The following is a 27,078-nucleotide window of genomic DNA, read 5'->3' as shown; positions in this document are numbered from 1 at the left end:
CATGTTACACCTATCCTCCGCGAGCTGCACTGGCTACCTATTGGTCTCCGGATGCAATTCAAGGTGTTGGTTATTACCTTTAAAGCCCTGCATGGCTTAGGACCAGCATACCTGCGAGACCGCCTACTGCCACACTCCTCCCAATGGCCGGTAAGATCCCACAGGGTGGGCCTCCTTCAGATGCCATCAGCCAGACAATGTCGGCTGGCGGCTCCCTGGAGGAGAGCCTTCTCTGTGGCTGCTCCGACCCTTTGGAACGAACTACCCCCAGAAATCCGGACCTCACCCACCCTCATGGCCTTCAGAAAAGCTGTCAAGACCTGGCTATTCCGGCAGGCCTGGGGCTGTTGACCTCATTGTTGAGGTCCAGCCCCGACTGAAATGAATGTATCTGTGTTGTTTTTAACTTGTCTATTTTATTTTTATTTTCTTTTATTGTTTTTTTCTTTCCCCTTTCTGTAAGCCGCCCGGAGTCCTCCGGGATTGGCAGCCTATAAATAAAATTTAACTTGAAACTTGAAACTTGAATGTATATGTAATATATGTATAAATTGCTCATATAACATAGTATAGCCTTTATTGTCATTGTACAAAATAAATACAATGAAATTGGTTTTAGCCTCACTGGTGCAATCACATGACAACAAATACAAACATAAATAGTGAAAAGAATAATCCCAATGCAAGTCATTAGGGGAAAAGAAAAAAGAAAGAAAAAGAAAAATTAGTTCTACGTTTCCGCATGTGCATGGAGTTATTGGGGTTGTGTTTAAGTCTGACAGCCCAAGGATGGAAACTATTTTTAAGCTATTTGTTCGGCTGGCTATGCTTCGATGTCTTCTGCCCGATGGTAGAAGTGCGAAGAGACACTGACCAGGGTATGAATCATCTCTGACTATCTTCCTTACTCTGCTAAAGCAGCGAGACCTGGCGATGTCATCCAGTGGTGTTAGAGGGCAACCAATGGTTTCTTGTGCCGAATGGATCACTCTCTGTAGTTCCTTCCTGTCCGCAGCTGTTAAACCAGCATACCATACTGCAGTGGTTCCCAAACTTGGCAACTTTAAGCAGAGCTGGCTGGAGAATTCTAGGAGTTGAAGTCCACAAGTCTTAAAGTTGCCAAGTTTGGGAACCACTGCCATACTGTAATGAAGTATGTGAAGACACATACATATCAATTTAACATCTCATTTTGTTTATCTTCTTTGGGTTGCAAATTAATTTAGCAATTCAGTTATCTATTGGACAAATGTGTATTATCATTTTTTTTTAAATGGTTTTTTTGGTGCATTTTTTAAAATGCAGTAAAAGAAAAATATGTTTATTTAAATGTGTTTCAAGGTGGAACAGTGATGCTTGTGGGAATGTTTCTGTTGGTGACTTTTGCGCCTCACGTTATCCAAAAAGTTACAGCAAGGACGATACAGATCGATTTAGTTAGTTGGCAGTTCTTGGTTTATATGGTGAGTAGAAAATTCTTAATTCAGTATATAGAAGCATGACCTGTAACCAATTTTTGCACCGTACAGTAGTCTGTTCCTGTTCAGGCTTCTAGCCAGTTTTGCCCTTTCTCTTGATTATTTCACTCTGTTTCTCCTCCCCTCCCATTTCTGCCTCTCCCACCTGAGGGCCTTTGATTGCGGATGGGGCCATTTTGGATGGCTAAGGATTACTGTTCTCAAATGATACATGAAGGATAATTTGAGCATTCTGGTGAAGAGGCAAAAATTGTTTCTCTTATAGCACATTCTCTAGGCTAAGGATGATGATACAAGCAGTCCTCGACTTACAACAGTTAAGTAGTGACCGTTCAAAATTATAACGACACTGAAAAAAGGTCTTATGACTACTTTTCACACTTAATGACCATCCCCATGGTCACATGATCAAAATTCAGATGCTTGGAAACTGAGTCATATTTATGAGGTTTGCAGTGACCTGGGATTACGTCATCATCTTTTGCGACTTTCTAACAAGCAAAGTCAATGGGGAACCCAGATTCACTTAACAACCGTGTTACTAACTTAACAATTGCAATGATTTACTTAAAATCTGTGGCAGGAAAGGTCATAAAATGAGGCAAAACTCACTTCACAAATGTCTCTCTTAGCAACATACATTTCTGGCTCAGTTGAGGTCATAAATTGAGGATGACCTGTATTTACCCACTTCAGCAGCTGTTGTATTCCCATTCCTTGGATGAGATAAAAATAATTTTGGAGTACTTCTCTGTGAGAAACAATGCAGCTTTTAAAAAAGCTAGTCTATTTTCACCAAGATAGAACAAAAGATAAAGCTTAGTGTAACAACAATGATATTTATATCTTTGCGTAGATTTCATATTCCATAGATGACAATTTGCCAGACTAATGACAAATCATGTGACTAGTTATTTGAAATCCTCAAGAATTGAGAATAGTGAAAGACAATCTAATGAATTCCCAAATATCCAAATATATATATATATATATATATATATATATATATATATATATGTATATATGTATATATGTATATATGTATATATGTATATATGTATATATGTATATATGTATATGTATATATGTATATATGTATATATGTATATATGTATATATGTATATATGTATATATGTATATATGTATATATGTATATATGTATATATGTATATATGTATATATGTATATATGTATATATGTATATATATATATTAGATTTTACAACCCCCGGTATGCCCAAATATGGGAGGAAGGTCACTACTTCAATTCTCTGTCCTTCAGCTCGTCACAAGAGACCATCCAGGCAGAAACCCAGTATTTTTTACTGTTGCCTTTTTGTTACATTTTGTTGTATTTGTGCTGATAAATAAATAAAGGGAGACTAGTATAGATCTATTTCAAGCTATTTAGCTCTCATCAGCTAGCCATACCTTTACTGGGATTTGAACCTGGGCTATATTACATACTAGGCAGACATCTTAGCCATTGGGCCACAGGCTCTTATCCGTTATCAGCGAAGCCAGGGTGAAAGGTATCTATTAGATTTTACAAATATATATATATATTTAATTTGCATTTTGCTTAGAAAAAAAAACTTATTTTATAGCTACCATGCTTCATGCCATAACTACCATGTGTTTCCAATCTCAAACTGTGTGTGTGTGTGTGTGCAAGCTCTCCTGCTGATTTTCAGTAAGCTCAAATATGATGCCAGGTCCACAATAAGAGAACAAAGAAGCAAGTTACAGGAGCTACTTGTAAGTGCAAGTATGAAGTGCATAAAGACATTTGCAACACTTCTACCAATGCCAACTGTAGGTTCTGGTTTGATGATCTCTATGAATTACATTCATATGAGTGAAAACGTACCATGGTGAGTAGAATGATGGTTAAATCTGGAAAGGAGAAAGAGCATTTGCACAGGAGAGAGAAAGCAGATTCGTCTAATCAGTATTAAATATGATTAAAATATGTAATACAACATTCTTTTCTCGTTTCTTCAGAATTGTAAGTGAAAATTTGCCTTGGCAAAAGTTTTCATCTTCTAGTCTTTAGACCAACCCAGGAAAGTTTAGACTTTGAGTTAGGAATCACAAATTCCAAGTGTTGAAGCTGAAGTAACCAAAGATTGTCTCTACCAAATTAAAGGTAAAAGTAAAGATTCCCCTCGCACATATGTGCTAGTCGTTCCCGACTCTTGGGGGCAGTGCTCATTTCCGTTTCAAAGCTGAAGAACCAACGCTGTCTGAAGATGTCTCCGTGATCTTGTGTCATGTCTACAACTTCCACATACATGGCCATCCTGGCTGAAACTTAAGGTATTGGGTGACGTATAAATCCAGAGGGCACCAGATTTGGGAAGATGGTTCTACAGAATATCTTTATAGCATTAGTGCTGTAATTCTGGAGTAACAGTCCTTGATTAGAAAATTGGCTAATTCAGGCTTGCACCATTTAGCATAAATCTGAAAAGTTGGGTAAATAACTCTTTTAAGAACAATGTAAATTGTTCTTTGCCCATGGGTAGAACAATTTACAGTGGACTGCGCACATGGCAATCTTCAGCAATCTTTATCTCTCTACTTATCTATCCGGCCATCCATCTATTATCTAATTCTATCTATCTATCTATCTATCTATCTATCTATCTATCTATCTATCTATCTATCTATCTATCTATCTATCTATCTAGCATCTATATAAATCTATCAAATTTATATGGCCACCCATGAAATAAAAAAGCAATTTGACGTTGTACAACAATCTTCATTCATTGTGATTTGTGAAGGTGAGAGCATGATTTGTTTGGAAAAAATGGTTCCAAGAAGTAATAACAGCAAGAATGGTGTCTTTCATATCTATAAGAGCTGAAAGGTGTACATGAAATCAGTCTTTGTTTAAAAGAAGGGAAAAAAGCTTTCCCTCCATGTCTATTATCTTGCTATGGGGGAAATTGCTTTGCAAGTATAATTTATATTTCTGTTGCCCCTGGGACAAACTGTATGAAGTTCAGCTGAAAAATTACTTGAGACCGGGGAGGCGAAAGAAAAATAGGGATTGCTTACCCGCTCATTTGTCATACTACAAATGGATTTTTGTATTAAAGTGGCACCAAATGTATATAAATGAATCTCTCTCACAAACCCTAAAAATACAGTTATAAATGAAGCAAATTTATGTAATTGTAAGGTAAGGACAAGAGGGGAGAAGCAGCAGCTCTTTTATGAAAAATAGGACAGTGAATGATTATAGCCCTTGAGTTGATTCAGATTTTTCCTTTCTAAACACCAGTATTAAAATACATGTTAAAAATCCTAGAGCAAAAAGTGTCTCAGGATGCTGATAGACCTAATCAATCTTTTTTAAGAGAGAAGACGACATGACTTACCGACAGAGGAGAATATTTGTAGCTCAGAATTGAACTGTGTGATCTGTGGTGCTATCTGAGTGTGGCTGTTTCCTTGCAGACTTTTCATTACCAAACTAGGTAATATCATCAGTTCACAGACAGCATCAAGGATCCCACAACCACACTCAGACAGCATCAAGGATTCCATGCTCCTTGATTTGCATTTCACACATTAAGTTATCACATCTTAAGTTATCTTTGAAGTATGTACTTTTCAATGCAGTTTTTGGCTAAAAGTCACATACAAAACCATACTGTATAGCAGGAAATCTAAATCTAAATTTTCATCAATATTTTGATTCTGAAAAATGGAATGGAACTGATTTATTGGCACATGTGAAACTCATCTGGATCAAAAGTAAACAAGTTGTCCATTAGACGAAGTGTCAATTATTTTATTGGCTCTGGTTTGGAGCCATAGGTCAGAGCATGGAGACATTTAATGAATACCCATGTATTTTTCTTGCTTTGCACAATGCCCAAGAAAAAGAATCTTAACTTGAAGCATGGGTATAGATACAGATGTTTCCAGAATCATTTCCAGGTATCTCCAGGTAAAAGAATCAAGTGGCAAGAAAATATGCTTCTGGGATCTTAAAAGAATTGTTTACCCAACTTTTCAGATTTATGCTAAATGGTACAAGCCTGAATTAGCCAATTTTCTAATCAAGAACAGTTACTCCAGAATTACAGCACTAATGCTATAAAGATACTCTGTAGAACCACCTTCCCAAATCCGGTGGCCTCTGGATTTATACATCACCCAATACCTTAAGTTTCAGCATGGATGGCCGTGCATGTAGAAACTGTAGACCAACATAGCTGGAGGAGATCAAATTGGTGAAAGCTGAAATTCGGTAGCTAATTCCAGAGCAATCTATGGTCCAGATGAAAACGACTTTGAATAGGAAAGTCATGCAGGTTGGAGTGTTGCCGTTAGCTGTGAGACTGCAGGTCTAGGTTATATGTAGTGTTAAGGCAGTCCCATCTGTGAAATGTCTTTCAAAGCAGCCTTTCCCTAGCATACGATTAAACCCTGCTGTATATTTTTCTTTTATGCAACCTTTTGACAAGTAGTTGGCTAGGCAATGATTGAAAGCCAGCATATGGTTACAAATGCATTGCAGGTGTGTTGAGCTAAACTATAAGTTTATTCTATGTTTTTTAGAGCTTGAGAGGAAGGTAGCTGAATAATAGGAATGATGAATAAGATAGGCCATAGTTTTAAGAATCAAGAATCTACAGCTTGCTTATACAGGAGTACTCTCATTGCACTTAGATTATATTTGGCTTTCTTTATTTCCTTTCCTAACCAAGATGATTGTGTACATTTATGGCTCAGTATTATTAAAGTTGGATGCCTTTGTTGGCCAGATTATTACAGCAAAACTCCCCTTCCCCCAGTTCTCCTGCCTTTGTTTAAATCTTTCAAGGCACGTGAAAGGGTAAGATAACATAGGAAAAATGGGAATTTATCTTTGCCTTTGGAAATGTTTATGGAGAATTGATAAATGTGGCAATGTTGCTCTTCTTACTCATCTTAAAAGAGGGAAAGTAGATTGTGTTAAAGGTTTTGTTGAAAACTTTTCTTTTTTAACAATTGAAGCTTGCTATCTTTTTTCCTATTTTCAGATCGTGGAAATAGTAGCTTTCTGCATTCTTTTGTATTTCTACAAGAGGAAAGAAGCAAAGCATGTTGTGGTTTTGTTAACAATAGTAGCGCTACTAGGTAAGAATATGGTTCAGCTTGTGTTTTTTTTGTTAAGTATATATACGCTGGTATTTTCTCCACACATTTTGGTGGCTGGTGATAAATTAGTATGGAATCTGTGCAGATTAACACAGTAGAAAGGGACCTTATAGGTCATCTAATCCAACCCTCTGCTCAAGCAGGAAACCCTACACCATTTCTGACAGATGGCAGTCCAATCTCTTCTTGAAAACCTCCAGTGATGAAGCTCCCACAACTTCTGAAGGCAACTTCTGTTCCATTGGTTGATTGTTCTCACTATCAGAAAGTTCCTCTTTATTTCTAGGTTGAATCTCTCCTTGGTCAGTTTCCATCCATTATTTCTTGTCTGGCCTTCAGGTGGAAGCAGAACTAAGGTCCTGTACTTTGTTTCTCCTCCATGCTAGGATAGAGAATCTTATATAAAAGCCTTTAGAAATATACTTGTCCTCGACTTAACAACCATTCATTTAGCAATTATTCAAAGGTACAACAGCACTGAAAAGAAAATCTTACAACCAGTCTTTGTACTTGCAGCATCTCTAAGATTGTATAATCAAAATTTGGTTGCTTGTCAACCAATATGTATTTATGACGGAGCATCTTGGGATTATGTGGTTGCCATTTATGACTGTCCCAGCCAGATACCTGTTAGGTAAGCTCCCCGTTGGGAGAGCGAGTAAGTTCAGAGAAGCGTTGTGAGAGTGTTGTTGGAGAACACACAAACCAGCATACAGAGACACTGTAGTTTAAGTAGGCCTTTACTTTCGTGGAAATAGAGGTATCAGAATCCATCAGAACAGTCCAAGTCATACACAGTTAAGTCATCAACGTCTTTCAGTTAAGGGATAATCCAAATAATATAGTCCATAATCATACAATCAGTTCGGTACACAAAGTTTGCTAGCAGTTGCAAAACTTACAATAACTCATGGCACTTTCCAACAGCCAGCTTCCAAAACACTCAGATCAGATCACCCCAGCATCTAACAAAACAGAGAGCTAACAGTCATTCTGGCTCCCTCTTATGGCCGATTGAGGAAACAGCAACCAATCACATTTTACAGTATGATTTAAAGAAACAGGTACAACATTGTTACATGATTTATATATTGCCAACCCAACCGTTAGATTATATTCCTAACATTACCAATAAGCAAAGTCAATGGGGGAAGCTTAATGATTGCCTGATTTGCTTAAAAATAGCAGTGATTCGCTTAACAACCATGGCAAAAAAAAGATTATGAAATTGGGCACATTGGGCACATTGGGTTACATTCTGTAACATTGCTTAGTTACAGAAATTCTGGTCTTTAACCCTAACCCTTTAGGGTCATGGGTTAAGTCAACAACTAGCCTGTAATCAGAACTGGCATAATGTAGTGGTTAAGACTGAAACTGGGGAGACCAGGGTTCAAATCCTCTTTGATCGTAGGAATTCACTAGGTGCCTTTCAACCAGTCCCTCCCTTCTGAACCCCAAGGCCAAAATGCAAAATAGTAGCACTGACCAATGGAACTTTCTATTCTCGCTATGCTCACTCCTTCGGAAAGTGTGTTTGACTCAAATCAAATTCAACACATTTTCATATATAGCCAGAGAAAGGTTGTATACAGGGAAGTTCACTGGAGGTTTTTAAGAAGAAATTGGACAATCATTTGTCTGAAATGGTATAGGGTCTCCTGCGTGAACAGAAGGTTGGACTAGAAGACCTCCAAAGTCCCATTAACTCTGTTATTCTGTTATAACTAGATATCAATGGGGTTATTCAGAGATCATGTTGGCTGCTAAAGGTGGCTGTCTAATAAGGTTTATCCTATCCTTAGTTTTGCTATTTTCAGGAGCATTTCCTACCACACCGGTCTCACAGTTTTCTAAATTATGAAAGTCTGGCTTACAAATACGACTAAAAAAAAACCAGTATCTATCTATCATATCTTGCCCTTATGTGAATCTGGGATGCAGGACATTTCTGTTTATGAACCTCATGAAGCTCACATTAGCTTATCTTTGATGCTGTGGAATCAGAACTTCCAGATGTTTGTTGCAGATGTACCTGTATAAAGCTGGGAATTGTGGGATTGCTTTGGGCTAGGTTTCTTGGGTTTATACCTTAATTAGCTTTCCCATTTGCTCTTAGGAGGAGCGAATTAGAGTTTCTGTAACTTTTTATTAAAGCAAAAAGATATTCTCACCAGCACTGGCTGAAACAAACCACATAGTGGCAAGAAAAACTTGAATCTGTTAAGCACTTTGAGAAAAAGCATATATAGGCCATACACTTATACGAGCACCACATAATGTGCTGTCACACGCATATGTATTACATTCAGAGTTAAAGGTAAACATACAATTGAAGATTGTGCAATTGTTTGTATTCTTTATGACACACCCAAGGTAAAAGATGATATTGTTGGTTACATATCCTAGAAAGTTAACTAGATCCCTGGAAGATTCTTATGAGGTAACCTTGTCAAGTTCATTGATTGAGTTCAGAATGATGCATTGAGTGGGTCTCGAGAACCTAGAGGCACATTGTATGTCCTAAGATAAAGTTGGTTTTCGTAGATTAAACTCAAATAAGTTAAGGTTCTGATGGACTAAACTATAGCAACTTTCCCCACCCTGGTGCCAGATGTATTGCCATTCAGCTTCCAGTATTCATGGTTCAATGTGATATTGGCACCCAGCAATTCCTAAAACTGTAGTTCAATACATTCGGAGAACACAAGTTTGTTCTAGAAGGAAGTTGCTAGAACCCATAAGAGTACTTCTCTTGGTTCAGTTTGCCTTGGTCAATATTGGGCAACAATTTTACATCACTCACATTTGCATGTTACAGTCATCTGCTTGCATTCAGTTTAATACATGGGTTATGTTTCACACAACATTCCACAACAGCATTAAGCACGTGCACATGCGCGGCGCACCCACATGTTACCTGGCAGTAGTGCCTGCCGGAACCCATCCCTGGTAAGGAGGATGGGAGGAAATCAGAATGCTTTTTGTATTTGACCCACTTGCCTTAATAAGGTGTGTACTTCATAGGCATGAAGAAAATTCCCCCCACCCCAATTTTTTTTTAATTAGAAAAGAGATTGGATAAAACTGTAGATGGTTTGAGTAATGCAGTTCTGCACAATGACTCATCGCACAACACTTTGCTTCATGCTTAATCTGGGATTTATAACATGGTTAGAATCAAGAAGCAAAATAGGGACAATGAAAAGGATTTCTGTGTCTTCTGCTTTCAAAGTGATGTCATCTTTTTTCCAGCTGCTGCCATTATAGCTAAGTAGAAATTGTAGAAAATGGAAAGAGTCCACAAACCAATCCATCCTCTTTTGGTTCTACATTAACTAAAAAAATAATTGCTGCATTTAAATAATAGATGCTTTTAGGGGCTCCCTGGGCCTGATAAGAGTGGAAATTGCTTCACCATCTCTGATAATACCATCAGTTTTAATATCTTCACTTCTAGCAATACATCTGTCAGCAAGCAGAATGGAAGCGGCAAGTTTTATTGGGAAAAAATTACATCAGTTGACTCTCTTGTTCCACAAAGCCACATGCCAACATTTTAACTTGCTGAGGTCTACCCTCTGTTATTTTACCTTGGTTCTCATGTTGGACAAAAGAGTTGCAGAACAGTGCCAAACATCTGAAATTGCCCCTGTGAATAAAAGCGCAACCACAAATTATATACACACATAGAACGGTTGTACTGTATTATGGAAAAATACCATTTTTCAGTTAATATCTAAGTAGGCTTAACAAAGAGGCACATATTGCATGTATTAGTGGTGCAATTTATGGCTCTAGGGAGGCTGGATAAGTTTGTCACCACAAGCAGAGAATTAGGAACCAACAAGATTATGTTTGCTTTTATATATCCTGACAAAAGATCATTTTGTTCTTCAAATGAATTCAGTGGTGTGATTAGATGAATTATATTATTTAGATGAATGAGGTGGAATTAGATGAAAAAGAAAGACTAGTGCTTATATGCTGGTCATACAAAGAAAACCTATTTATTCAATGGATACAAAATCCAAAGATTTATTGATTCAGACATCATAATCCTACTGTATCAACACGATGCTCTTTATAAGTTCAATTGACCCACTGCTCAAAATTGGCAATATACATTGATGTATGATATTAATTTTACTGCAACACCGTAAGTTTTCATCTACTTTAGATAAAAGAGGCTATTCATAAATAATTATCTACCATCTCCATGTTATCAATTCTTAAAAGTTTTCAGTAGACGACATTGGCAGTTATTATGTTTTGAACTATATGAGGATGCTTACCAATTTTTCACAATTGGTTGGTTGATAAAATTTTCTTTATTAATATTCTGCTTCTTTTTATTCTTCTCTAGCATCTTTGACCATCATTTCAGTGAAAGCAGTGGCAGCCATGTTGACATTTTCTGTGAAGGGAAACATGCAACTAACCTACCCTATTTTCTATCTTATGCTCATACTAATGACATCAACTTGTATATTTCAAGTCAAGTAAGTTTTTAGAAAATGTATATTAACGTACTGTTTTCTCCATGTTTCCATATTCTTTTAATGCTTGGTGTTGTAACTTAAAAGAACAGCCAAATCCTGCCAAACTTGGACACAGATGCATTTATGAGTTTATCTTCTACTTTTGTTTTATGACCATAATGCTTTATCTTGCTGTTAATCAGACAGGCAGGTTTTCTTGAACATACTTTTATGTTTCTCAGGGACTTCAAGCCAGCTACATCTTTTTACTACTTTGTTGAATCAGCAAGGCAGCTTTTCGCTCTATGATCAGTCATTAACATTCATCTTTCTTTAATGTCTTTCCCCCCTCTCTGCTTGGTATTTGCAAGTTTGTTCCTTAGTTTCATGTCTCCGTTGTAAGCAAAGTTTGTTTACTAAATATGGATTCAGAATGTTACGTCCATATTCTCACATGCTGAGTTTTCAAACTTTTCCCAACTTAGTTCACTTCAGTTGTGTAAGATTGCTGATTGGGAACTCTGGGAATTATGATCCCACCACTTCTAAAAGGTTTTGGCTAGAGAAGGCTGCTCTGAATTATTCCTCTTTTTTTTTCCTGGATTAGATTCCATCCTGATGGTGGCAAGAAAGCATAATAATCCTTAAAGCTGAATTAGATGTTATAGGAGAGGTGGTAGATATAACTTAGCAAATAGTTATATCATTTTTATGTCTGGCTCTTTCTCCAACCTAATATTCACCCGATGTATTGGACTCCTGATCCAATGTCCTCCAGCAAAGTTGGCCAATGGCATAAGGCTAGAGAAAACAGTCATATCCATTCTAATCAAGAATAATAAACTTTAAATGTATTCCCATCAGTTGTGGTCACCTACAGTGATCAGAGAAGAAATAATTATTAATGTGTTCAAGGCCTAGATTCGTACTTCATACTTCAAGCTTCTGCTATGAAGCTCTTTTACCCTGAAGATTGTCACCCGCTATTTGTATAGCTGACTTCTCCATCACCTAGTCTTATTAATGGCTCTTGCTAAAGATTGAGCTTGGGTCCTTCTATGTTCAAAGCCTGCTATCTGGAGCACCCTCAGATAGCTAGCCAAAGTTATTAGAAGGATAAAATGGAGTGATGGAGATGCTTATCTTTAGATTGTGAGAAGAACCTGTTTATGTAGGGTCTTCCCTACATTAAAAGATACAATGCGTGAGTTTTTTCAAAAAGGCAAATGAAGGGAAGATGTGAATGTAGATTACAAGTGCCTGTAAGTATTGAAAATTTAGATCAATTTTTTTGTTCTTCATAAATACTAAAACTCAGGATCATTTGATGAAATTGCCAGGAAGAAATTTAAGACTGAGCTAAAGATGCGGATCTTTAATTGCCCTAATATATAGATATAGAAATGTGAGTCAGTTACTGTATCTCAATCTATTTTAGAAGGAAATTATATATGGTCAAGGAAGGAAGGCCTTTCCTAATCTAGTGCATTGCTGTAAACTGAGCAGTAGTCCAGAGAAGAAATACATTCAGAAGAACTAAACTCTACTTTATTGTAAAGTTGCAATACTGAAAATTGTAAAAAAAAGAGCTTGCAGGCAAACTTAATGCAAGACTTATTTTGTGGACCATCTGTTTTTGCTTTTTGCAGCATCTTCACACATTTGTGTTGGATTTTCTCAGACTGACGTTAGAACAAATAGCTAAAATCAGAGGAATTTGCAATAACTTTGAAATCTGACTATTCCATAAACATGCAAGTTTTAAAAAATTACTTTGGATCCGTGGAGACTGCTCAGTTGTTGCTTTAAAAAAAATCACAATAATTCCTAATGGTTAAAACGGTTGAGAAACTGGCCTTTAAGATGATATCAAAAGGCTATTTTGGTAGATGATATCATTCAGTGGCACACTGTCGTCTGCAAGGTGAGGACTTTTGCATTCAAATTGTGGTGAAGGTTTCTTAAGACATACAGTAATAGGTTTCCATCACTTTTATTGGACAGTATTTTAACAAGCTGGAAGCCTAAAAAATTGAAAAGGCTGGTTGTCGGAAAAGAGGTGCCATTGCTTATGAAATAAAACATACTGTTTCGTTATCTTTAAAAATGTAATAAACACTCACTCTAATAAAATTTGAATGAAATGTACAATAGCATGCAAAAGTTTAATCACCCCTGGGTCAAATTGTATTGGTCAATGAATCCTTATGTGATAAAGTGACCCAACCTTTACATGTTACACAAGGTTTCTGCAAATTTTGATATCTATATACTGTATATAAAAGCCAAATTCCACTCACTCATCATGAAATCTCCAGAACTGCAAATCCTACTCACTTAAAATTTGACATGTAGGTTCCTCTTGGTTTCTAGCTTCTTGCTAAGAAAGGATTTTTCAAAATGACCATCCGATCATTAATATTTCTTATAAAGTATTATATTAACACGCTCTAATGCTAAGGAGTTAGCCAGTCTACTTCCCCTCCCCACCTGAAAAGAACTCTGTTCCAACTGCCAGTTGCCTTATATTAACCAAGCCCAATCACATAGTTTCGTAGCGAAGCACGGGTATCCAGCTACTATAACATAAATATGTAGTGGAACAAAGATTAAAAACAACAAAAACAATATGATGCAGAGAATTAAACACCTTTGGGGGTTGAGACTTTGTAACACTTTGGCAGAAGTAACAGCTTCTATGTGTTTCTGTAGGTTGATAAGAATGTTTTTTAGTTATTAGAGAGATAAAAATATATCCTCGTTTTCAGATCTTTTCTCACTCTTCCTTGCAGAGCCCTTCTATCTCAGAAATATTTTTACTCTCTCAGCAAGTACTAAATGTTTCGAAGCCTCTTCACAGATGCTCAATAACATTCAGGTCTAGGATTGTGAAGGCCATTCCAACATGTTATCCTTTCTTGTAACTATATGCTTCATGATTGATTTCTCTTACTGCGGTGTCCCATCTCTTTCCAGTTCAATTTCTTCACTGAAGATATGTTAGCTTCTAGGGCTGTGATGGAGAACCTATGGCATGCATGCCACAGGTGGCACGCAAAGCCATATCTGTCGGCATGCGAGTCATTAGCTCCAGCATGCCAGCCATCTGATTTTCTGCCTTCCAGAGGGGCTGGGGAGGCCGTTTTCGCCCGCCCTAGGCTTCAGGGAAGCCTCCAAAGCCTGGGGAGAGCGAAAACTCTCCCCCACAAGGGCGGAGGGGTGGTGTTCGTGCACACATACGTTCGGCTCATTTTTTCACCCTCCCCAGACTCTGGTCATGCACGCATGCACAAGTGGGCAGGGCGCATTGTATTGTGGGTTTGACACGCCTTTGCAAAAAGGTTCACCATCACTTTTCTAGAGTATGTTAACATTTAGTTTTGTCCCTTTTTCCTTCCATCTGCACAATATTGCCTGTGCCACTGACTGCCACTCAACTCCAAAGAATAAATGGAACTCATCCTCAAAATTAACTGTTGCTAAGGGTTTTTCTCCCCTTGAATTTTATCACCCTGTTTTTCTCCAAATTTATCTTGTGTAATTGTATCTGAACACTTCAGTATTTGTTTCATCAGCCCAAAGCCCTTTTCTTCTAAAATATGTAATGCTTATTACACTTTTCTTTGCATATTTTAGACAATGGGTTTTGTGATGAGATTGGAGGAAAAGTTTCCTTTTGTAAGTCAATACACATAGTTTTAAAACCAATATTGTGTGGTGAGCAGCTTTTTTAGGATCAGTTAAAGATTTTAGCAAGTTATTTGCAGTGATCTGTGAGTTGTTTTGCAGATCTGACACATTTTCAGGCAGTGGTAGCAAACATTTTCTTTCAGATCTTGCTTTGACATAAACTATTTCATGTGACTTTGTTTCTCACAGTTGAAATTGTTAGCTGGAAGCATTTAGATTTTTTTATAGCCTTCCCATGCTTTTTAAGAGTGAATTATCTTTACTTTCCAATATGCAAACAGCTGCTTGGAAGATCCTGTAACTTTTGAATAGATAGAAAAATAGCCATAGTCAAAGAGGTCAGAAACATCCAAATATATGTTGATCTAGGGAATTGTCTGATCTGGGTCAATTGTAAGTCTATCAAGTCTGTCTCTTTGGGCCTTATTAGTGACTGTTTATAATGGAACAGAATCAGCTGGAAAGATGTCCAACCTCTGAACATGATCTTTTCAGTTTTCTTATTTTAAATCTGTAAGTGATGGCATGTATTTATGACAGTTGCAATGTCCTGGAGTCATCTTTTGGCAATCTTCTGACAAGCAAAGTAAAAGGGGAAGTCAGATTCACTTAACAACTGTGTCACTACACAGTGACTGCAGTGATTCACTTAACAACTATGGCAAGAAAATTTGTAAAATATGGCAAAATTCACGTAACAACCTCTTAGCAATGAAAATTTTGGGCTCAATTGTGGTTGTAAGTAGAGGACTACCTGTTTGCACATTTACATTCATGCAATGCCCAATATTTAATAGCATAAAATAGTCTTATAAATGTGGGGAAAAATAGAGCTCATGATGGTACTTCTCTACATTACTAAATAAAAACCTCCCTTGAATTATATCTGAGGGTTGCATAGACAAAAAATTATTGGTAATCCATTTTTTCCTCAATCTAATATACATTTTTTGACATTTCCAGGTAGTCTCCCATTCAGATGCTAAGCATTAGCTTTTTCAAGATCAGCCAAGATCAGTTAGGTGCTGTCATCTGCCATGTTGTTATTGTTTTTAATTAAATATATGTAGTAAGTTTTTTTTCAAAATATAATGTTTTTGCTATGGAAGAAGTGTTGAAATTCCTAAAAATGTGGGAATTATATCTTGGCTTTTAAATTCTTATTTATGTTACATTGACATTCTTCTTATAGGTTCTTGAATCAAGCAATGGAGATCTACGGTTCAGCAGAAGTCATTCCACTGAACTACATCCTCTCTACTCTTAGTTCTATCCTTGCAGGTAGGTGTTGATCAAATAAAGGCATTAATCTTTGTTTTCCCCTTTTCCACTAAGTGTGAGACTAAGAGGGGAGAGCTTGTGCTTGGGGTTTTCTGGAATCATGGACTCTTTCATAGCAACCTTTCCCAAAATCTCAAGTTCTCCAGGCACTTCGAGACTATAACTCCATTAATTCACAAGCATCATATCTTAGTCGGAGTGGGAGCTATAGACCGATTAATATCAAGGGCAAAATTTGGAGCAACTTGTTTAATCAGTAGAAAGCAGAGGCACAGAGCTGATGAAAACAGAACTAACTCCCAGGATTGCTTATTAACTTTGATGAAAGTGAATTAATGAGTAGTAATTTTTTTTAAAAAAATATGCTTCAAAGGATGTTGGGCTCTTACCATAAAGTTTCCCCCTAAGTGATTGGCTGACACAGGTACTGTTGCACTAGAAATAAAAATTGTTTTCACCTAGCTATTTGCAGGCTAGCTAAGGCTGGCTTGTTTCAACAGAGCACCCAGAAGGGTAAAAATAAAAGTGAGTTTTGCAAGAGGATATTCCAGTATGTCCCCTTTTTCATTGCCACAGTATTCATGGATAGGGATCAAAGACCTGGGATCACTCTCTCTATCACTCTTAATGATAAACAATTTCCCTTCCGGATGTGAACCAATCAAACATAAGCATTTCTTAAATTCCTCACCATCCATTAAAGGCTGTGCTTATCTCTGCCATTTTTGGTGTCTTAAGACTGTTTCTGGAACAAGTCTAATGGCTGAAGATCCATTTTGAATAAGACAATTGAGTCATAGGGCACAAAAGTCTGAATATAATTTTTTCAGCAACCTTGGTTTCCCTCTGTCTTGCTTTATTGATTTATTACAAATATTTACATTGACACACAATGGATGTGTTTCTAATACACATTGTGGTTTTTCCATTCCCTTACCTGCTGAAGTAATTTCAGCACTAAAGCAATTCCCAGTCAACCATGTACTGAAGCAGTCCTATTCTGTTTCAACGTGCTATACTTGTAAGGCCAAGGTGAACAAATTAGAATGAATCCAAGGTCATTTTAAGTTACTTACATTTATCCTGGATGATGTGAAGTGGATATGATTGAAAAGAGGCTCCAGTTCCCAAGCACTGTGTGCTGAGGTAAGACAGAAGCGAGCAAAATGGGACCAATATACTACATTTTCAGTGAGCCAAAAAGTTATTCTTACACTAAATTTTATGATCCCTTTAACACACACTGGGGTTTGTTCAGTCATTGGTTGTTGAAGAGATTTCCATTCAGGAATTCCATTATTTTATATGGATTATTTATTTGGAGCTCACCAAAGTTTGAAAATACAGATTGATTCAGCAGCTGGGTAAAAATTGGACTCTGTTACTTGATACAGAGGAAAGATTTACCCCCAAACAGCTGTAATGATGTAACCAAATGGAGAATTTGATTCTCTATGCTTCTGGGCCAACTCCTAAATATTCTTATTCACACTGAATTTGACTTGCATAAAGTGTCATTAACATTTTTAAAAAGCAATTTGCCTATAGTGTATGCATGCCATATTTATTATTGGGAAACTCTTATTATTACTGTCAAGGAATGGCTGATACAAGAGGTCTTTGGAAGAAGAGCTAACACTTGGAAAGGCTTCCAGTTTGCTGCATGTGTCCTTACTAGCTACAAGCATTTATTGGTCCCTTGAAAATAAGAATAGCGTGGTGGTTTTGGGGTGGGGTCAGGGAGAATAAAGTCTACAGGTCCCTTGTGGCCACAAAAGCAGAGGCGCACTGTTGTGACCATATCTTGATTTTTTTTACACCCTCCCTATAAGGGGTGCCACCAATAAATAGTCAAAAAATAATAATGCCCCATAAGCCACAAAATTAGACATGTGTGTTCTCACTTAACCATTGTCATTGCTGGCTCAAGCATTCTTTCATCTGCATTCTATAGCACTGGTCCTCTGAAATTCAGCATTCTGTACTCCACTACCAAATTGAGGCAGAACATCAAATGATTCTAAATGGGTGTCAACTATCCGTGAACAAGGCAGAGAAATTGCATGATTATACGTTAGGAAGCTCCTGATTTGTGTAAACAGCACAAAATGTATCATGGCAATTAAAACTTTTTTAATTAGATGTACAAATGTACTTTTAATTTCACGATAGAACCTTATTCTCATTTACTCATGCTGAGAATATCCATTTTAATTATCTTTTTTTTAAAAAAAAAACCAATTTATTAAATTTATTGTCTATTTCATATTTTTAAAGTCAGTTTAAAATTTTATTTTACACATACTGAATTCTGTTTATATTCTACTTGAGTAATGAATGAATGAACTGGAAGTCTTCAATGATTTGGTCTAGAGATCTAGAAACCCCTAACTTCACTAGGGGTGACATGATCGCAGTGTTCCAATATCTCAGGGGCTGCCACAAAGAAGAAGAAGTCAAGCTATTCTCCAAAGTACCTGAGGGCAGGACAAGAAGCAATGGGTGCAAAATAATTAAGGAGAGAAGCAACTTAGAACTAAGGAGAAATTTCCTGACAGTTAGAAGAATTAACCAGTGGAACAACTTGCCTCCAGAAGTTATAAATGCTCCAACACTGGAAGTTTTTAAGAAGAGATTGCATAATCATTTGTCTTTGCTGCCATTTTGTGATAGTGGGGCAGGGAGTTTAGGTGATTGCCAGGTGAGGCCCTAATGAATAAGAGAGCTTGGAAGTTTCTGGAATATTTGAAAGTATTTGTTATTTGGGGAGGGGGGGTGTTTAACTGTATTTATCGCATATCAGGAATTACAGACCTATAGAAATAAGGTCGTGGTTTTGACTTACTAATATTTAAAATGATAGTTTTACCAATATATTATTATAAACTATTTATCAATAGTTTACTAATTGTCATAGCACACAGTGATAGTACATTCAGTTAGATTTTTATGGCCTACTCTGTTCAATTTGTGACATGCATTAGCCAAAATGGAGAACTAGAGAGGGTCAAATCTAAAATATTTTTTTCAAATTACATTTCTTCCTCAGATTCAATTTTCTTTTATCTGACCGTTGTCTTGTTTTGGCTCTTTTTTCTATTCCTTAAGGGTATTCTAAATACCCATGACAGAAGATTATGGACATTCTTCACATGCTGTGAATTTTCTGAGCTGGGCATTCTTGCAACCACTTCTTCTATGGTAGAAAATACCATTCTCCAGATGATATTCCCATAACTTTCATTTCCAGCTGGAATAGGAAAATTAACACATTTCCTACACCAATACAAGAGTGTAGTAGTGATAAAAAGTACCTTTTGGGATCTGAAATAGATATAAGTAGTCCTCATTTAGTGATTACAACTGGGACTGGCAATAGAGTCATTAAGCAAAGTGGTTGTTAAATGAAAATCACATGATCACAGCCGGGTTTATGATTTTACTTCCGGTTTTGTTTGACACCCAAAGGATAGCATACCAAACAGTTAGTTGAGAAGAAACTTTCTGGAATTCGGCTAATGGAGAAACTAAGTAAAAAGGCAAATGTGTATTGAATGTGTATTCAATTTGTATTCACTCCCCCTCCCCCCTCCTCCTGAATGGCCACCTGGATGCTGGGATAATGATCAAGAAGGGAATTGATGTTTGTATTTACATTAATTGGATAAGAATGGATTACAAGAGACTAAGAATGGATCACAAAACACAATGAATGAGCTGCTTAGGAAGCAAAGAAACCATTTAGTGCAGAGGTCAGCAACCTTAAATACTCAAAGAGCCACAAAGGTCCTAACTTGAAGCCCCCAATTCAATTCTGAAGCTGAGCGGAAGTCTGGTTTCCCCCAGCATAGAGTCTCCTCCTAGCGTGGCGTCCTTTTTCCTCTACCTGTTCTAACCAAAAGCCCTATCAATTGTGGAGCCGATCGGTGACGGAGCCGCAGCACAGGGATAAAAGAGCCACATGCAGCTCCAGAGCTGCAGGTTGCTGACCCCTGATCTAGTGTGAAACTGATTAGGATTTGCTCAATATTAGGTAGCAGTACAGCCCACCATAGAGTTCTAATCAGGTGACAGATTGCAATTAGCATTTCTAGAGACCTACTATTCTGTGGAGAAAAGCGGCTCAGGAAGAGATAGTTGGAAAGGAAATGAAAATGGCTCAGGCACAGGACAATGGTTGCTAACTGATTGTAGTGGCAGGCATGTGACACAGAGGCGCACTGCAAAAGTTATAAATCTGTGCATTCTTTGCAAAGTTATTTTTTCCATCACCATAGTGATGAATAGATAATTGATAGAGAGAGATGAGAGACGATTAAGGCTAGAGGAAACGTCATTGCTTTCAAAAGTGACTGATTGTATTCAAACGATGCTGTTTGGGGTTTTGTCTCAATCCAAGGAGCCATGTTTTATCACGAGTTCCAAGGTGCAGGCTTCCTGAGTAGTTTCATGTCTCTGTTTGGGTAAGTAATTTACTTCCAAAAAATTACACTCAAGTTTTTAACTACGTTAAGAGGAAGAAGAAAGATGCAACATATTCCACGTAATGGTTCAAGTCAGTTACAGAGGGTAGTCTGGGCTTGCCTGTCTGACTACAGCTTCTCACGCTAGAGGACAGTTTTAATAAGGATCACATGTGGGTTTTATTTCACTCAGTTTTAATTCCATGTATGGATGGGAGTTTTCATCCATCCATTAAACTGGGCAGGCTAAGCATTACAAACAGCTTAGGATACTTAATAAATAACACAGGAAAGATAAATGAGAATAAAATACATGAAAACCCCTAATAACGACACATAAAGCAAAAACAAATTAGTGAACTACCAGGGAGAAATACCGGAGGTGGGTTGCTGGAAGTTCGGCCCGGAACGGCCGAACTGGTAGTAGTGGAGGTGGGAAGCTCTGCCCACCTGCCCGGACGCTTCTGCACATGTGCAAAAACTTCTGCACATGGGCAGAAGTATGGTGTGTGTGGGCATGCACAGGAATGCGCCCAAACCGGTAGTAAAAAAATTAGCAGCCCACCTCTGAGATAAACACTTCCTAAAGATATTGCTGTAGAAACTAGGAAGGATTCATTCCAGAAGATTTTCTCAAAAGGGACTCTGACTTCTTGCCCCTTGTAGTTACTTATTTCACTGCAAAGGGCAGGGGCTGCAGAACAATATCTAGCAAAGTATATTTCTCAAATCCAGAACAATTCATCAATTGCGGTTTTAAAAAAGCCAACACAAATAGTAAAATAGACAAAAAAAATCACACAAAAGTTACAACATTTCCATCTTTGAGCAGCTTCTTACCTTATCCGTTGTCCCTCAGAGGTGAAATTCCAGTAGCTCAACCAATTGCAGGTGGTCCTTGACTTATGACCATAATTGAGCTGAGAATTATGGTTGTACGTTTTCATGGTTGTTAAGCAGATTGCCATGTAACTGCACCCAATGCAGGGGTGAAATTCAGCAGGTTCTGGAGAACCAGTAGGGGAAATTTTGAGTAGTTCGAAGAACCGCCAATACCACCTCTGCCTGGCCCCAGAGTGGGGTGGGAATGGAGATTTCGCAGTATCCTTCCCCTGCTATGCCCACCAAGCCACGCCCACAGAACCGGTAGTAAGAAAAATGTGAATTTCACCACTGATCCAATGTTGTGACCTTTTTTGTGATGGCCAAGTGAATGTCATTAATGTCTTTAAGTAAACCTATTATATCTGAGGGGTGTTTTTTGGGAGGGACACCAGAGGCAAACCCCAGTTTCTGGCAAAAGAAATCCAAAAAATTGTGGTCACGTCAGTGCAGGTTGGTTGCCAAGCACCCAAAATGTGATCACATGACCATGAGGGGGACAGCTGTCAAAATTTTAAAAGTAAAAAAAACTTTCACAAGTAGCTCTGTGAAGGTTTGTTGTAACTCAGGGGTGTCAAACTGGTAGCCCGCAGGCCGGATGCGTCACATGCAGGCCACGCCCACCCCAACTCTGTGAAGGAAAAAAACATCGTGAAACATCACCTGACAGCAACATGACACCACAAATTTGACACCCATGCTGTAACTGAACAGTCACTAAATTATTGGTCATAAATCAAGGACCACCTATAGTTCACTTTTTAAAAGTGCATCTCTGAGATAAGAAGGTTTAAGATTCTTTTGAGCTTACCAGCAACAGTAAGTGTACTTCAGAGGGATCTTGGAGTCCTAGAGGACAACCATTTAAATATGAGTCAGCCGTGTGCAGCAGCTGCCAAAAAAGCCAACACAGTTCTAGGCTGCATAAACAGAGGGATAGAATCAAGATCATGTGAAGTGTTAATTACCACTTTATAATGCCTTGGTAAGGCCACACTTGGAATACTGCATTCAGTTTTGGTCGCCACGATGTAGAAAAGATGTGGAGACTCTAGAAAGAGTGCAGAGAAGAGCAACAAAGAGGATTAGGGGACTGGAGACTAAAACATACGAAGAACGGTTGCAGGAACTGGGTATTTCTAGTTTAATGAAAAGAAGGACTAGGGGAGACAAGATAGCAGTGTTCCAATATCTCAGGGGTTGCCACAAAGAAGAGGGAGTCAAACTATTCTCCAGGGCAGCTGGGTGTAGAACAAGAAGCAATGGGTGGAAACTAATCAAGGAGAGAAGCAACTTAGAACTGAGGAGAAATTTCCTGACAGTTAGAACAATTAATCATTGGAATGGCTTGCCTCCAGAGGTTGTGAATGCCCCAACACTGGAAATCTTTAAAAAGATGTTAGATAGCCATTTGTCTAAAATAGGGTTTCTTGCCTAGGCAGTGGGTTGGACTAGAAGACCTCCAAGGTCCCTTCCAACTCTGCTATTGTATTGTATTCAGTTATACAAAACAGCCTTGCCCTGTTTTGGTGGTATGAGAAGAACAGGTATGACTTGAGATGTATTATAAATTAATTGCATTCATTGTTTGAAGGCTTCCTGAGGTAATGTTAGCTTTCTTCTAGTTTCCACCCTATGTGGCCTAGATAAACTTGGCTTCCAAATCTTTCAGTAACAGAGAGAAGCCCACAGTAAACTCCAGTGATTTGGGGTTTCATGTCCCATCACTCCCAGCCATCATGACCAATGGACTTATGGGAGATATGGACCAAAACACCTGGTAACACCTGGTGGTTGTTGCATGAAAGTCACAAATTTGACCACTCTTCTGCAGGTGTTTTCTGACATTTATTGGCGTTTCTATAATAACCCAGAACAGAAGCAAGGAACATTTGACAACATTTTATATAGACTGTGGACACATTCCTGGTAAGTCAGAGTCTGGAAATATTTTGTCTGTCATTCCTATTCGCACAGCTGAAAAACAACCATTAGCGGGATGGCTGAAGAGAAAAACCACATCAGATACCTCTTCAAATCATCTTTAATAAAAATTACTTTTCACTTAATTTCTTTTCCTATTGCCAGTGCACTTTTTAAAAACAAAGCCCTGAATTATTTCCATCCCCTTGCCATCCTCTATTACAGCAAAACAAAGTGAAGCTTCTAGTGAGAAGCTTTTTAGAAGGAACATAATTAAACATGTTGGATTTGATTTATCATATTTGCTCCAAGCATTTTTATTGTTATTTTAATCCCGCAGGGAAGAAGAAGAGCGGCACAATACAGCCAGATTCAAAGAACTCATCCTATGGTTCTTTATATGAAGAAAGTATCTCTCTCAAGGCTCCAACCAAAGAATAAAAAAAATATTTTTAAAAAATGTTCCATTTATGTGTTTTGCATTCACTACACTTCTCTCTTCTAATTATGTATCAGATCATTTTATCCTTATAGCTCCTGAGGGTTTTTTTTTCATAATCTTCTAGAATCCTTTGATATCATACACTGCAGTGAAAACCAGTAATGCTGCTTGAAGAGTAGCCCATCAAACTTGAATTGGGTGTATCTCTTAGGCCAGGGATGGCTAACCTTTTTGTGGTTGTGTGCCAAAAGAGCGTGCATGGGTGCGGCAGTGCGTATGTGTGTCCACACCAGGGGTGGGTTTCAACCGGTTTGCGGCGGTCCCCGCGAACCGGTTGGTCGGCGAACCCGGAAGTAAGTAACCTCCAGGAACGGCGAAGGGCCCACCCGCCCGCCCGTGCTCCTTACCGGTCTTTGAACGCTTCTGCGCTTTCACGCAGGCGCATGGCACCTACAGCGCCTGCGCGAGGCCCCGCGAGCAGCTGGCTGGCACATACAGCGCCTGCGTGAGGCTCCGCAAGCAGCTTGGAACGGGATTAGCAACCCACCCCTGGTCCACACCCATAATGCAATGGACATGTGACACACAAAAACCCTCGTGCCACATATCTTGGGCCTGCAGGCCCCCCTGCAGCCTCCTGGGAACAAAAATGGGGCGCAGGGGGGCACCGCACCTCCCCTGCATGCCCCTCGTGCATGTGCAACCCCTCACGCATGCACGTGCATCTCCTGCATGCACCCTGCTCCTGTGCATGTATGGCAGAGGCCTGAAAATCAGCTCACTGGTGGGAGACACACATACATGTGCGGTGGAGCTGGGATGATGGCTCATGTGCCCGCAGAGTGGGCTCCACATGCCACCTGTGGCACATGTGCCATAGGTTTGCCATCATGGCCTTAGGCCATTAATTATGCAGCTATTCCTTATTGTTTGCAATTCTTGACCTTAAATAAATGTGCCACAGGGTTTCCAATCACTATAGTTGTGCAAAAGATCTTGTGGACTGCCATTTCATGAAAGTAATGGGAAAAGAGTAAGTCAAAACCACTCCTGAGCTTATGTTGGCAAGAATCAGTGACATGCAGTCAGGGGAGGCAGGGGCGGCAGGGCCTCACCACTGTCATAATGAAAAAGAAAAACAAATTTAAAAGGAAAAAGGCTGAGGTAGTTGCTGCCAGAGTGACAATGGATGACTCTGCTTAGTGCTTAACTGCAGGAGGAGGCGAGAGAACCACGTGCTTCCTTTATCTTTATGATCATTTGAGCAGAGTTAAGCAAGGGTTAAAAGGTGAAAAATTCCTTATGCAAAGGAGGCACGTGGTTCTCTCACCTCCTCCTGCAGAGAGCACTTTTTTTAGAGTCTTTTTTTAAACAATTAAGCAAAGTCATCCATTGGGGACTCTGGCAACAGCTAACACAGCCTGATCTTGCCTTTTTCTTTTTACATTTTTTACATTTTCATCATGGCAGACAAGAGGAGAGTTGAAATCCTGTGTGACAAAGCTGGAAAAGTATGTGGGTCCTGGGTCAGAGGGAGGGGGAAGGAATTCAAAATTATTGTAATTTGTAAGTAATTGTAATTTGTATTATTATAAGTAATTTGTGTGTGTGTGCGTTTTACCCACCTCTGCTGGCGCGCGGGCTGGCACTTTTTTTTTTATTTTTTAAAGCCATGCCGCCGCACCGCGCCATAGAGCAGGACACGCCGGCTGCCGGCCATACAGCAGGTCTCACTGTATGGCTGGCGCGGCAGCATGCACTTTAAAGTGCCAGTGTGCCTTCCGGCCATACAGCAGATGTGTCGGGGCTTCGGGGGCGGACAGGCGCGTCGGGACTTTAAAGTGCGTACCACTGTGCCGGCCATAAAGCGGGACATGTCGGGGCTTCGACTGGTGCTGGCAGACAGGGCGGCTTTTACTCGGTTGCCTCACCGGCTGTGAACCTCACCGCACGTCACTGGCAAGAATACCTGTTTCTGCTGCAGTGCAACTCATCAGCTAATTGCAATTTAAAAGTTGTGTCAAATGAAATGAAGCAGACCTATTTCTCAGTGCTGCTCTAGTTTACCTTACAGCAGTGTTCCCTAAACTGGGCCTCTTGAAGATGTGTGGACTTCAACTCCCATAATTCTCCATCTAGCATGACTGGCTGGGGAATTCTGGGACTTGAAGTCCACACATCTTCAAGTGGTCAAGGTTGGAGATACCAACCAACCAATACCTTACAGTATTTAGAATTTAGTTTTTAAAAGGAAGACTTTCAGCAATCCTTTTTTTGCCTGCTACATTATTGAAGTATATCATGCAGTTTGCAAAACTATTTGCAGCTCTTCCTGGTAGTGATTTTTGTTCCAATTATATGCTCATCAATAGCTGTGGACAAACACTATAGCAGCAAGTAGATTCAACTCAAGCAGCTGATGCTTGTTCCAGGAACTGAACTTTCTAACTTCAAAATTGGCAAGTAAATATACAGATGTTGGAAACTAAGCCCAATACAGTCAGTTTTTTCCCCCCTAATGGGACTTAGAGGAATTTAGGCCTTGGCTTAATCACTGAAGCAGAGGCCATGTGCCACTTCCCACAAGCATTAAAACTGCAGCAGACCACATTCACAGTCAAGCCAACTATCCAGTCATTTTCTCAGTTCTTTCCCAGTTTGCAAATACGCTGCAATCTTTTAGCACCAATAGATTGTCATTTACAAAGCTGACCTATTATGTACATAAATGCATGGACATGAACATACACAGACAATAAATTGGGAGTGTGGCTCATAGTTCTGAATAAGTTATCCTCCAAGTCTGGATATTTGCTCTAATTCTACTTTGTGTGGTTAGCCCAAAGTGGTGCAAATCAATAACTAGATTTTGGGCTGGGAATTGGTCCAGAATTCAAGCACATCTGAAGGGCACCAGATTGGCTTCAGCTGTGCTCCTCTGTTGCAACACCAACTCAAGAATACTGACTCACCTCTTTGCAACTGATGTCATAAAATAAACCTCTCAGATAATAAGTGGGGCCAAGGCTATGTCAAGCAGATTGCTCTGCAAAAACTAGAAGTTGAACATTATTGTCTAATAATAGCCTGCACGCAAATTATTTTCAAAAGGAAGAATTGACAGTCACTAATTTACAGGCATAATTTTTCTGGGGCTGATTATTCCTCTTACCTTTTTCATAGCTAAACTTCTCCCAAAGGAGAAAGTTACAACATGGTAGATTATCCAAATATGTAATATTCTTTCCTATGTTAATTTACAGTTCTGGTGCGATTTA

General features: G+C 38.8%; 1 protein-coding gene across 1 annotated transcript in view; it reads left to right on the top strand.

Moving 5' to 3' along the window:
• NIPAL2 (NIPA like domain containing 2) overlaps positions 1-23,799 on the top strand; it is a 43,445-nt gene extending 19,646 nt beyond the window's left edge. The window contains exons 5-11 of the mRNA XM_032223200.1: positions 1,342-1,463; positions 6,521-6,617; positions 11,005-11,140; positions 16,002-16,090; positions 20,490-20,553; positions 23,270-23,364; positions 23,699-23,799. Coding sequence (XP_032079091.1) covers positions 1,342-1,463; positions 6,521-6,617; positions 11,005-11,140; positions 16,002-16,090; positions 20,490-20,553; positions 23,270-23,364; positions 23,699-23,799 — 704 coding nt within the window. The remainder of the gene's footprint in view (positions 1-1,341; positions 1,464-6,520; positions 6,618-11,004; positions 11,141-16,001; positions 16,091-20,489; positions 20,554-23,269; positions 23,365-23,698) is intronic.
• Positions 23,800-27,078: the final 3,279 nt, after the last annotated feature.

Source organism: Thamnophis elegans, chromosome 8 (assembly GCF_009769535.1).
Source record: "Thamnophis elegans isolate rThaEle1 chromosome 8, rThaEle1.pri, whole genome shotgun sequence".
Classification (NCBI taxonomy): domain Eukaryota; kingdom Metazoa; phylum Chordata; class Lepidosauria; order Squamata; family Colubridae; genus Thamnophis; species Thamnophis elegans.
The sequence above is the reverse complement of the archived record's forward strand: the minus strand, read 5'-3'. Positions and strand labels throughout refer to the sequence as shown.